Consider the following 12,875-nt stretch of genomic DNA (forward strand, 5'->3'; position numbering starts at 1 on the left):
AGGTATACTCCTCTTGCTGCTTCTTCCTCACAGCCGAAGGCTTTTTTTCAAAGCACAAGAGACAGTTGCTCTCGCCCTCGTTCCTGCGAATCCAAGCTGAGATTCTGATGCTGGATTCTTCCAGGGTTCTGAGGAGTTTGAGCTGAATGATGCATGTTTTGTGTGCTTGAAATCATACAAGAATAAGCTGTTATCCCCCAGCAGCGTGCGATGTGCGTCTTGCTGTTTCAGTGAGTCATCATATCATGAGACCCATCTGAGGACGTTTAAATGGATTCCTGGTTTAAGTTCGTGGAGCAGATGCAGCTTTACCGCGCATGGAGTGCTAGGAATGACACACATTTTGGATTTTGCATAACATGGGCTTTATATTTGATGTATGAAGATACACTTGTATATCAGGAGGCTATTTTATCATTAGCGGAATTATTTACTACACCATAATCTGTCCCATTTCACCCAGTTAATCTTGATACACTGGATAAATGTCATAATTTAAGGCAGTAATCTATTTGAATCTATTTTATCTTTCCACTCTGTGTCCTGCAGGCTTCATGACTCAATAGCAGAAACAGCACACAGGCCCATTTCATAGTTTACACCTCTACAGGTCTCTCCACTTCACAACAAGGCCACCTAAATGCCTTAAAGCAACATTTAGTGCAGCTTAAGTGCTTGGGATGTGATAGTACACTTCCTACAAGGGGAAGAATGTCTCCAGTGTGCTTTTATGAATTCGACAAGGCAATCATTTCTGCTGTGCGCTGAATTTTGGCCAGGATCCAGGTTTCTGCAAGACTTAATCAGTTTAATATGAATTGGTGCAGATTTTGTTCGGCTCACAAGACATAAGGTTCAGTGTGAGGGATTGTGGCTGGCTGTTAAAACACATATTCTCAGCAGATTACCAGATGTGCTAAATGACCACTCACTGAAAAGAAATCATATTCATAGTCAACAGCACGATGTAACAAAGGTTTGTGATTGTAAACCTTCATAATACAGAACAAAAGTGTATCTACGATTATATGGAAACAGCATTTCTTTATTGTTTTCTATTTTTATGATTAAATGAGTCTGTTGGGGCAGGTTCTGAGCAACAGTAAGCTCTGCATATCCTCTGGAAGATTATTCTTTTTCCAGGAGTCTAGGATTAGAGGCATTCATAGATTAAACTGGTGTACATAAACACTACCACAAATATAACACACTAAAACAAACAGATTGGTAGACATATTTTCTTGCGTGTAGAGTCAGGATTTGAAAGCACTTAGGTCATCAGTTTGTCAAAGTTCCTCTATGAACACCTGGTCAGCGCTATTCACTTACCTTCACATTTTACAACAATAACAGGGACATACATGAAAATTGTTTGTTAATACGAGTCCTGGAGTGTCAGACAGAGATGACAAATACATTTTTTTTTTGCTACAGACTGCTGACTAAGGCATAACTGTTCCTGTGTTAAATTTAAGGTACATTACTTAACAGCTATGTAAAATAAATTATTCTGATTGGCCAAGAATGCAACAGTCCGCTTTTACCTCAATAGCACACCGTTGTTACGAAGAACAAACAGTTACTATGAAGAGCAGGAAGTTGCTATAGGGATGTGGCTCTACTCACAGACTGAAGGACTGAAGCTATTTTCATATTTGCACTCCTGAACATTTCAGGAGGACCGCTCCTGAAACACATGATGCAGCAGTTTAATTATGTGCACGGAGATCATGTCAGTCCCATGCAGACAGTCTATGGTCCTGCACCAGTCACAGGATATAAACATCACCAACCCCTTTCATTGGCTTAAGGTGAATTCTCCTGATTATATCCTGATGCGTTCTGACATCAGCTCACCCAGACTTACTTTCTTTCTTTCTTTCTTTTTAAAGTTGTTTTTTTGGGCCTTTTAGCCTTTGGACAGCTGACAGGAAATGTTGGGAAGAGAGAGAGAGGAGTATGACATGCGGCAAAGGGGCTTTGATTCGAACCCACGGCGGCGTCAACTAAAGCCATACGACATAACCACTAGGCTATGCGTCGCCTCAGCTCACCTGAACTTTCTGTCGAAAAAATACTAGGGGGCTTGCAGGAGAAACTCCAGAAAAAGTCAGAGTGAAAAATGTGCCTGTTCGCGTCACACATTAAACTGTAATCGTATCAATCCGCTGAAAGTAGTTAACTGTGACGTTGGAAGGTTTACGGTTGGAAGGTGACAAAAACAGCAGAGAAAAAAGGTAAAGAGATGCAAGAAATGTTATGACAGAAACTACAAAACTGAATATTTGATAAGAAGTAGAACGTAACGGATCATAGCATTGTTTAAAAACTCATACACACCCTTTCTGCAGGGCTGACAGACCGGTCTTCTGGCATAACATATTCACTGATCAGTGGAGGAGAATCTCAGATTTTTGATTAAGATTTTTCATGTTTAAGTAATTTGTTGAATTAAAATTTCGGTATGGAAAAATGCAGTCCAAAATACTTTTGTATCTTGTATTTTATCCCTCAAAATTGAATCCTTAAGTGTTCGGAAAATGTGGTCTTCTCCACACTTATAGGAGTAAACCGGTAGAGATACTTAATGCTTAATTTATTTTTTGGACTAAAAGTAACTGAAACTACCTCATTAATTATCAGGAAGTTCTACATTTTAAATTGTAGAATGCAACAAAAAAAAAAACCCCAAGGGTTTTGAAACCCTTTGAATCCCCAGAATAATAACAGAGGACTTGACCTTAGTGTTGTCAACGGTAGTTAAGAATGTTGCACAAGGTACAGAGGGTGTATGTGTGTGCATGTGTGTGTGTGTGTGTGTGTGTGTGTGTGTGTGTGTGTATATTTAACACAACAAAATGATTAAGAAACAGACACACAGTCTCGACTATGAGGCTCACACGTACTTATTCTATGACACATTAACGACAAACCAACCAACATAGTGAATGGACATTAAGAGGCCTATTGACCTCCATTAATGACTCATAGAGGGTCATTAATTCACAGGGGAACCATTACTCAGGAGTGTGTTAATGTGTGACTCGTCTGCTTCACATGTGTGTGTGTGTGTGTGTGTGTGTGTTTCTGCCGCCCTATATTTACACTGTATTTGTATCTATGCAGTTGTTTTCCTCTAGACAAGGCAAATAATTGTCTCTTATGTTTGTTGATTTTTTTCTGCCAATGTGTCTCTGGTGAATGTATTTGTTTTTGTAAAGGTTTGCGTCATTGTAGCACCACAAACAGTTTTTATTTGTCAGAAAAATGCACATAACAAAAAAAAACCCTTGAGTGTGCATCATTAAGAGCAATGGCAGAAGCAGACAGTATCAGTGTGGGGATAATGATAGCTGGATGGGACAGCAGGATTAACACACGGCTAAGCCTGTTGTGACCACAGATTGCAGTGCACTAGAAATGAGCACTGCCAGGCCTTGGCCAGAGTGGATTATGGTTGCATTGCACTGATTGGGGGGGAGGGACTGGATGGCAGCTCGTGAATGACAACACGCTTTACTTAAAGGCAGGCTGGAGGGTTTAAAGGCTAGCTCACTGGTTAGCTGTTCAGCTGGCTGTGTGGCTGTTTTGTTGCTGGGATCACTGATAGTCTGTGGCACGCTGCCCTTGGTGGCTGCTGCTGGCAGGGACATGAGCCATCAAGCTCAGGGTCATAATGTCGGGTCATGAGCCAGAGTGAAAAGCGACTGATTTACACTCAAGAGATTTGCAGCATTCAGGGAATCTATGGAAACTGCTAATCAGAGAGCAATTCATACCTATCTCTAGATTACCATTTCTATATGAATTATGCATTGAGTTTCCATAAACAGTAAACTTTAAAAAATCCTTCAGTAACATTCCTCTCAATCTCTCTCCCTTAATTGGATCTCTGACATACAGAAAGAATAATCATAACTTAATAAGTAGGTACATCTAACTAAAGTTAATATAGCCTAATATGCCCGAATCAAATCCAAGTTTCATGAAGGCAAAGCTTTTAAGTTTGTGCTTCCAAATTGTACTGCCTTACACAAAGAGCCGTTTCTAATATTCAGTCTCATTTAAGATGTAGAAAACATGCACATCTCTCACCTAATGAGAGAACATTTTAATGATACCAGAGGATACATGATGCAACAGAGGAATACAATTGGGTATCAACTTGAGTTGCCTAAAATAGAAGGTTGTGTTGCCAAATACAAAGATGCACACACAGGGACTGCTCAGGACATTAGAGGCAAACAATATAATGTGACGTAAACCAAGCTACATATCACTGAGACTAAGTTAACACACATTGTAAACACACACTGTGACCTGTCATAGAAATCTCCATATTTGAACAGAGACAAGTTAAACTAATACAAGTGGCATTGACATGATTATATTTATGTAATGTAATACCTTTCTGTATCCTTATATCAAGACAAAGACTATGAAGTATTAACAGGGAAGTATCCAGACTTTTCTGACTGGGGGGGGAGCAACCTTAAGCACTGGCTTGCTTTATGCATGGGTGGTGTGAAGTTAGATGTATTAGATGTATTTATTTATTATTTATGTAGGCCTATATTCACTAATAATAGCAACTTTCACGACTTATATGTATGAATGTACCACATTGAAATACATGTATTTATTTATTTACATTGGATCCCCATTAGTGGTTACCGCAGTAACAACTATTCTTCCTGTGGTCCATACAAACAAAACAAGACTGAAAAAAAAGCAACAAAAAACATGATCAATCAAATATATGGCTCAATCAATCATACATGGCTACTAACAGCTACTAATAGCCTGGTGCATAACAGATCAAATTGTTGATTTTAACACAAGTCATCATCGTCTCAATCAGGAAGCAGCAATTAATAATAATTAAAGATTTTGGGGTGTATAGCACCTGGGGGGGGGGGGGGGGGGGCAATCAGATTTCAAGGGTGGGCAATCCTTTTGATCTTTTGAGGAAAGGACACTTTTGAATATGTTTAATGCCTCTATACGTGAACATAATCCATTTTATCCACAAACAAAATAATTTTGATGCACTAAGTTAAGTTTGCTGAAATAAAAGAACCCTTCAAATGCATTCGTGTTTAGGTTTTTATTGCTTTGGTATTGACACAGATTAGAGATATAACCTGTTATCTGCACTGACTCTGACATGTTGACTCTATGTCTGCTCTATCAATCACCTCACACACACTCACACACACACACACACACACACACACACACACTCACCTGTTCCTAAGCACTGACCTCGAGGTCACCAAACCACACTGTGACTAACTCTGTGATCATCTCAGCTCGCGCCAGTCACCACCAGATATGATTGTGCTCTTGTCATGTTGGCAGGGACTCAGTGGTGAATATCTGAATCTTGATCTCTGAGTAGTACATAAACACACGGGCTCCTGCATGGAGGCAGCACAATGCGGCATTGTGGAGGCAGCGACAGGCCTCATTAGCTGCACCACATCCTTGTTATCTGATCTCCATGCTCAGTCTGACTCTTACCAGCGCATGAAACTTCTGACTCACAGCGGGATCAAAGGACAGAGTGTCAAACTACCTGCCAAAGCCACAGCTCCTGACAGAATGATACCAATGATGTGCTAACGTGTGAAACTGGAGGCCTCTATCTGAAATGGGAGCCGTTGTAGTCAGTGTTAGTCAGCAGCTCGGGGTGATGTGACTTGTATTTAGAATCCATGTCAAACTAAACATTAAGGCAAAAAGAATAGTCCATTTTTGCTTCTTTCTTCTTTCTGCATTTAGTGCTTTATTTCCTCGTTTAACCAAATCCTACTTGTGTTCTTTACTCACTTACTTCTCTTAGGAGACAAGGCAACCATCAGGCACGTGCTGTGACTTGTTTCAATTTTCACCCCCAGTTAATCGTAACTACACAACCCTTTTGTAAGAACACACTATCACCATTGTTCCTCTTTTGTCATCACCATTTCTGAAGTACCTTCAGAACTTCAAACAAGGAGAACGTCAGCATTAAGTCAATCTGTGGTAATCCCTCCAGCAGAAATATGGGTTATGTTTGGCTCCCATTGTATTCTCACATTTTAAATGTACATTAAATGATACTGTTTGTTGTTGTTGGTCCACTTGTGATGTAACCACCACATTGAGATTATTTCCTCATAAGTCTGGTGAAAACAAACGAGATCTCAAAATGTTGAATCCATTTACTGTCTTTCTGTCTGCAGTTTATTTAGAGTTGATTATTGATTCTCTATATGAGAGTAAATGATTTACCACTGACTCAAACAACTCTCCTAATGACTCTGTAGATATTATGTGTTTCAAAGGTAATTGAGAGTGTTTCTTATACCAGTCTGCCAAACAGAGAGCTGCCCACAATCTCCATCAAAATCATTTGCTTCATTTAACCCACAGAATCAATTGTACAACCGAGTCCAGAGCCTCTGCCTTCTGCTCATAACCCACTCTTATTCACTCTAAAGTTCAAGAAATCGTTTTCACTTCAATTTAACGTTGATTCATCCTCCAAGATCTTAGAATCTTATTCTAAAGAAAAGTTTTCTCACATCTCCAGGGGTTTGGGGTGCTTTACAAGCAGAGAAGAATAGTGTACTTGAGGACACAGTGTTACACTATTTTCTTTCAAATGGATTCAAAGAAGCTTTAAATCCTGTGCAAAGCTCAGGCTTGGTTTTCTCCCCCAAACAACAATGAGACCTTTAATGTATAACGTCTCCCTTCCTCCGGCAGAGAAATGAAGAATAAGTCAAGGACAAACCACAATCTTCATGACAAGAATTTTATTTTATTTTTATTTTTTTAATTACATTTTGCATTAAATTAAAGAGTTTTTTTCTTTACAACATACATTAAGCTGTGAATCAGATGTTAAGGAAGTGAAGAGAGTAGGGCAAAAAACTCTGTGACGTCACAATATCTTACAAGCTTACAAAGTTCAAAAGGTCGAGAAGTTGAGAAGAGAGTTGTCGATTTTGCATCTAGTAGCAGTGGATCATAACAAGGGTGAAAGACAAAAAAGGCACACACCAAAGAACCTCACAGTCCACAGCAGCCTTCACAGTCAAACGCAATCCAGCCTTTTCAAAAGTTCAAAGCCCAACTCGACATCAAAACACTTGTTAAAGAATCGCAAATCTAAATGCACTTGTCAACCTAAGATGTGGACGATATGTTTTCAGTTTTTATTTGGGTGGACGAATTTCAAGACATTTGAGCTGTAAAATCTGAGTAATCAAGGCATGGGAGATTTCTTGAAGTCTACAATGCTGTGGTATATTCTAAATCTGTGGTTAACACACCACTTTATACTAATCTTGGGCGTTTTAAAATTGAAGATCATAGCTTTATTTCATTACAGGGATAACTTCCTTGACAGATGCCACACCGTGTTTCTAAAGAGGCACCTTCCTGCCTTGACCTCATCTGTTGCACCATGACCCTGCCATTTGCAACCAGAATCTATTTACATGCTAGTCAGGTCACTTTCTAACTTCCCACTTGACATTCTCCCTGTTAGCTGTGGATTGAGACATCGTTGGCTTTTCCTCCATTGAGAAACAGAAAATTGCTTGAAATATCAAGAAATGTATCTACACATACGACACTGAGGGAGTGCTCCGTTGATATAAGTGTTCGGGGGGGGGGGGGGGGGGGGGGTGATTGATAAAAAATCCTCAAGTAAAAAGACAGTGAAAGCAATTAAATGAAGGTCAGATAAGAAACTCTCAGCCAACTTTAATGCCTTGATAATGAGAGTTACTGAAGCACGATAAAAACATATATTTTTTCTTACAAAAAGGGGGTTAAGTAAGGAACTTTTCTCTAAAATGTTGTTTTAAAATGTCAACCCACTTCACAGGAACCAGCCTGTTTATGCAACTGCATAACAAATTTTTGTAACAACAGACACAAGACGCCTAGACTTGTGTCGGTACACCAGGTTCTCATGAGTGTCTCATACTTGCTAGTGTTGACGCTGCTTTTATTATTATTATTATTATTGCAGTGCACCAGAAAGATACACATACATTGGCCTTCTCAAGTAACAAATGTTAATTGCTCAGTTAATCAGTCATTTAACTGTCACTCCAAACCAACAGACAGCAAAAAAAGAAAACAGTAAAAAAAAAAAAAAGAAAGAAAAAAAAAAAAGAACAGGACTTGAAATTGTATAAAATATAAAATCAAAAACACAACGTCTTCATCGACACTGCCAGCACAACATGACAACATAAAGGGTTGCTTTTAGCGCATTAATGGCACAATCAGAAATTAACCACAAATATAACTGTGTGCATGTGTGTGTGAGAGAGAGGGAGAGAGAGAGAGAGAGAGAGAGAGAGAGAGAGCGAGTGAAAGAAACAAGTTGAAGCCCTCTTCCTTTCCTCCCTCTGGACTGTGTTTTATGTCTAGGGACCAGAATTACAACAATAACACCTACATTCTTTAATTGCATTTTTATCAAACCAGGGAAACATCATGATGTAAGAAAAATAAAAAATAAAATACTACAAGGAGACAAAGTTAACAGCTAATAAAGAAAACATTGTCACTACTTTAGGGGTGTAAGGCACAAATTTACATGTGGAAAAAGAAGCAGGCCATACAGATGTTTTTCAGATTTTTTCTTTTCTGCCTGCTCGTCTGAGTGACGCCGCTACAAACGAAGACACGTTCAGATTTAGGGGCTCGGTTTGCTCGCAGCGTCACTTCTTACAGCCTCTTATTGTATGTATGTGTATTCAGATTCTCGCACTGTTGCTGCTGCAGCTGCTTCTCTTGTATTTGCAACATGCAACAGTGAGCTTAGATGGCACCGGTAAGCCAGCGACCAATCAGGACAAATGTTACCGACTTGTACAAAAACCACAGTGCTGATTGGAGGGGGAGGAGTGAAAAGGGTGAGATAACGGGAAGTCTTTTTTAATGATTGGTCTGAAATGATGGACAATGTGGTCCTTGAAGATAGAAGTCCCTGTCTGGCACAGTTTAAATAAATATCTCCTCCTCTTCACAGAGGTCACATATATCTGAAGCTGCCGGTCCCACTGAGCACACAGTAAGACCTCATTTACCATAAGTCATCAAGAAAGTTCTACGAGCTCCAGTTTAATGACTTTAAATATGTTTTTTTTTTCTCATACTTGATTAATTCATATTAAAAGATCTCTTCTCTGTCCTCTCTCTCCGAGCCTAAAAAGTCAGTCTTTTTTTCAAAAGCACTTAATAAAAATAAATACAACAAGCTATTAGTATTAACAGTCATGTGTTATTCAGTAACCAGTACAGTAGAAAGTTCCTCCGGCTTTCAGTCAAACCCAGGCAGGACTTGATTGCTGCAACACTGAGAGGCTTTTTTTTCACAGTTTCTGACAAAACTCAAGCAGCTGTCTGTCCGTTCAGCCCGAGCTCAGTCTCTCTCTGAGTGCTCGCTCGCTCAGTTCTCTCAGTCCTCAAGGTACTGTACAACGATTATCCTCCAAACCCCTCTCCCAGCGCTGTCTTCTTATGTGCTTTTACCAGCGTGATAAAGTATCAGGTCAAGTCCCGGCGGCAAAAAGACACCACAAACAAGAGACAGAGCCACCGCCTTGGATGCTACAGGGCGCCGTTGGATGAAATATTCAGGACAGCTTCAGCTTCTTCGGTTTCAGTAGCGCATGTTCCCATGTGTGTTTACAGAGGAACCAGCCGGAGCATGAGCTCCATGACGGCAACAAATGACGACAACCATTTTTATAATATTTACATATTTATATAAAAAGAAAGTGATTTCTTAAAAAAAACTGTGTAGCATTTTTCACTGTACTTTACACCGAAATGAAACAAAAAAAAACACTAAAAGGAGATGCAAGTTGTACAGTATTCCCTGTTTTTTCTCTCAGACACAAACTTTCACTACTGTCTGTTCACATTGGACTGACTTGTTAACTAGCAGACTATGTGCATGAGTCACTGGACTTGACTTTTGTTGAGAGTGAGACTACAGAGGGTTTGGGCGGGACATCAGGTTTGAGATATTTTATGCCTGTTCGAGGCAGTGAACCGTAGGAGCTCATACTGGGCTGCCGGGACAGAGATATGCCCTGTGCTGTCATTTGTATGGAGTCCACCCTCTGAGGCGCAGGGGGCGGGGTCTCCACACGGAAGCTGTGATGCCTCGCCAAATGGGAGGAGTTAGATGAGTTGGTATTGTGCCTCTTGAGGGCTGAGGATCCAGAAGCAGAAGACGCTGATCCTTTCCTGAGCCCATACACCGACGAGTGGACCTCCAGGCGTTTGCCCATCTGAGGGACGGACGGAGGGATGGTGAGAGACGCCTCTCGTTGGGGCACTCGCGGCGGCAGCATCCCATCTGGATCCACCATGGTGAGGTTGTGACAGGGGCTCTTTACTGTCTTGTACTCCAGTGTGGCCCCCTGGTCGTCCATGACGCCATGGCCCATGCCCAGGTCACTGTGGTGGGGCTGCTCCACGTACTCGTGCTGGTAGGACTGCTGCAGGTGAGGTTGGAGCTGATGCTGATGCTGCGGCAAAGGGAGAACTACCACACTGGGGATGTGGCCGGGCGAGGCCCTCAGGGGTAGGTCTGTGGAGATGACAGGGGAGCCCATTGGTGGCATATCCTTGGTGCAGGCGTTGATGAGGTTCTGGTTCCTCTCCCACTCCCGGCTGCCTCGGCTGTGCTTCCGACGCGGCTGCATTGGGGTGGATTCAGGCGTTGGCAGAGCAGCGAGGTCCAGGTGGTGCTGGTCCGCTTTTATCAGCATCTTCCCGTTGGGTGTTAGTCTGCCGTTGTGCATCAGAGGGGTGAGGATCGCCTCGGGACGGCCGTCTTTAGCCTGAGTCTCAAACAGGCCTGTCAGCTTGGTCACACTGTTCATGGAGCCCCGGCGGGAGTGGAGGTGGTGGTTGTCTTTTTCTTTGCGGCCTGTCAGGTCTATGTCTCGCCGCCGGTGGTCACAGACACAGTAGACGATGATGCCAGAGAAGATGGCGCCCATGGCGAAGGCCAGGATGACAGCGATGGCCAACAAGGTCACGGGAACAAGCTGGTCACGACCCTTCTGGTAGCTCTCGCGGATTACACCTGCAAAGAGACATGGAAATGACATTCAGACTAAAGATGGAGAGATGCTACTGCTGCTGCGTGTTAAAGGAACTTGTTTCCAAGAAGAAAAGAGATAGAGGAAAGATTTTTTTTATTACTGGGCGTTACAAAAAGTCGAAATCAATATTGAAATTAAAAGGCATTTTCTTGGTTAAAAGATAAGAGGTTTATATAATTTCATGAAAACATGGAAATGAAAGACGATTTATCCCATCACAAGGAACACCTAATCAAAACACAAATGGTAGCTTGAAGAAGCAACATTTAATATTTCCCCAAAATCCAATCTAAGACCGTAAATGTGTTTTGGAGGGGTGATTATGATTCACATTTTAAATCCCAGATAAACCCCGCTGCTGCTGAAATGAAAAAAAGATAGGAGTGCAGATAAAGGAGCCTGAAATACCCAACCCCTTTCTTCTCATGGATGCAAATGGGAGACTTTTCATAAATCTTCATAAATGGATCCAATCTCCATGAATCACAGAGAATACATTAAAAAGCCTGTGATTAGCCGCTAAATCCAATGAGCTGTGTCATCAGTGTCTTATGAAAGCGCCACTTTCAAAGACTGGCAAAGAGGCGCGTCGATATGGCCAAATAAAAGATAATTCAATAAAAGCAGCAAGAAAGTATAGCTGTGGGAGAGTGGGAATAAAACAGGGTCAACAGTAATCTCCACACACGTACTACACACAAGTATGGACACATGCATCCCATCCCAAGCTTGCACACACACGCACACACACGCACACACACACACACACTAACGCGTCCAGATGATAACCTCCAGCCTGTTGATGAATGTGGACGTCTAATGCAGCACTCTGTACCTCGGGTTAAACACACCAGTCCACAGCAGAGAGATTTATAATGTGTTCACACATGACCTGTGGCCAGCACAGATCAGTTACCACAGACACAGGATTAGGCAGGTGGACTCTATCACGTAAAAAGCTCCCACGGCGCACCGCTGCTCTTCATAACGTGACTCAGTTACACATGTGAGCTCATTGTTCTATAGCAGGGTGTGTATTATTCACTATACAGTGATTACACATAAAAGGGGTTTTGAAACTTTCTGTGTACCCGGTTTGTGTCAAAAAAAACCCAAAAGACAAACAGTAGAAAGGGAAAAAAAAAGGCTCTCATCACTTTGGATGATATAACTGCTATTCATATGTATGAAGGGAATCCATTACGCCAGTGTGTGTCTCCTATGCAAAGGAGGTTGTGTTTACAGTGAATCTGTGCTCTAAAATAAGCAGCATGTGGGTGAAATGGTCTGTATAACAGACATCACAGACATTTTCATTTATGAATTATAATCTACATAAAGATGGCAAAAAAATAGCTGAGAAAGGCCAGAACTGTATAATTGTGGTGTCTATTTTTGAGGATTTGCATTTAGAGAATCTCATTTATTAGTCATCCTCTTATGAATACGTCTTTCTTTTCTGTCGATTTGATTAAACAGTTCAATCGCTTTGTTACTGGCGGTAACAAGAAAAACTAAAGGAATTAAAGAAGCCAATATAATTTTGGACAATCACAAGCTCGAAATAAGACATTTTCCAGACAAAAGCATGAAAAAAACCTTAGAATTAGCTAAAGAAATCTAAGTTTAACACAAAACAGTAATGAAGTCACAAGCAGATTGTTGCAATATATCTTTGTACACTCTGCTCACTTGATTTTCTTTTTGGCAGAGCATCATAAAAGTGTTTCGAATTGCTTTGTA

The 12,875-nt window shown here is 41.1% G+C and overlaps 1 protein-coding gene across 3 annotated transcripts in view; it reads right to left on the bottom strand.

Annotated features, from left to right (window-relative positions):
* Nucleotides 1-6,788: 6,788 nt before the first annotated feature.
* sema6a (sema domain, transmembrane domain (TM), and cytoplasmic domain, (semaphorin) 6A) overlaps nt 6,789-12,875 on the bottom strand; it is a 113,179-nt gene continuing 107,092 nt past the window's right edge. For all 3 annotated transcript variants that reach the window (XM_061038665.1, XM_061038664.1, XM_061038663.1), the window contains one exon: nt 6,789-11,113. In XM_061038665.1, the coding sequence (XP_060894648.1) occupies nt 9,963-11,113 (1,151 nt within the window). In that variant the 3' untranslated portion in view covers nt 6,789-9,962. The remainder of the gene's footprint in view (nt 11,114-12,875) is intronic.

This window comes from Labrus mixtus, chromosome 5 (genome assembly GCF_963584025.1).
Source record: "Labrus mixtus chromosome 5, fLabMix1.1, whole genome shotgun sequence".
NCBI lineage: Eukaryota > Metazoa > Chordata > Actinopteri > Labriformes > Labridae > Labrus > Labrus mixtus.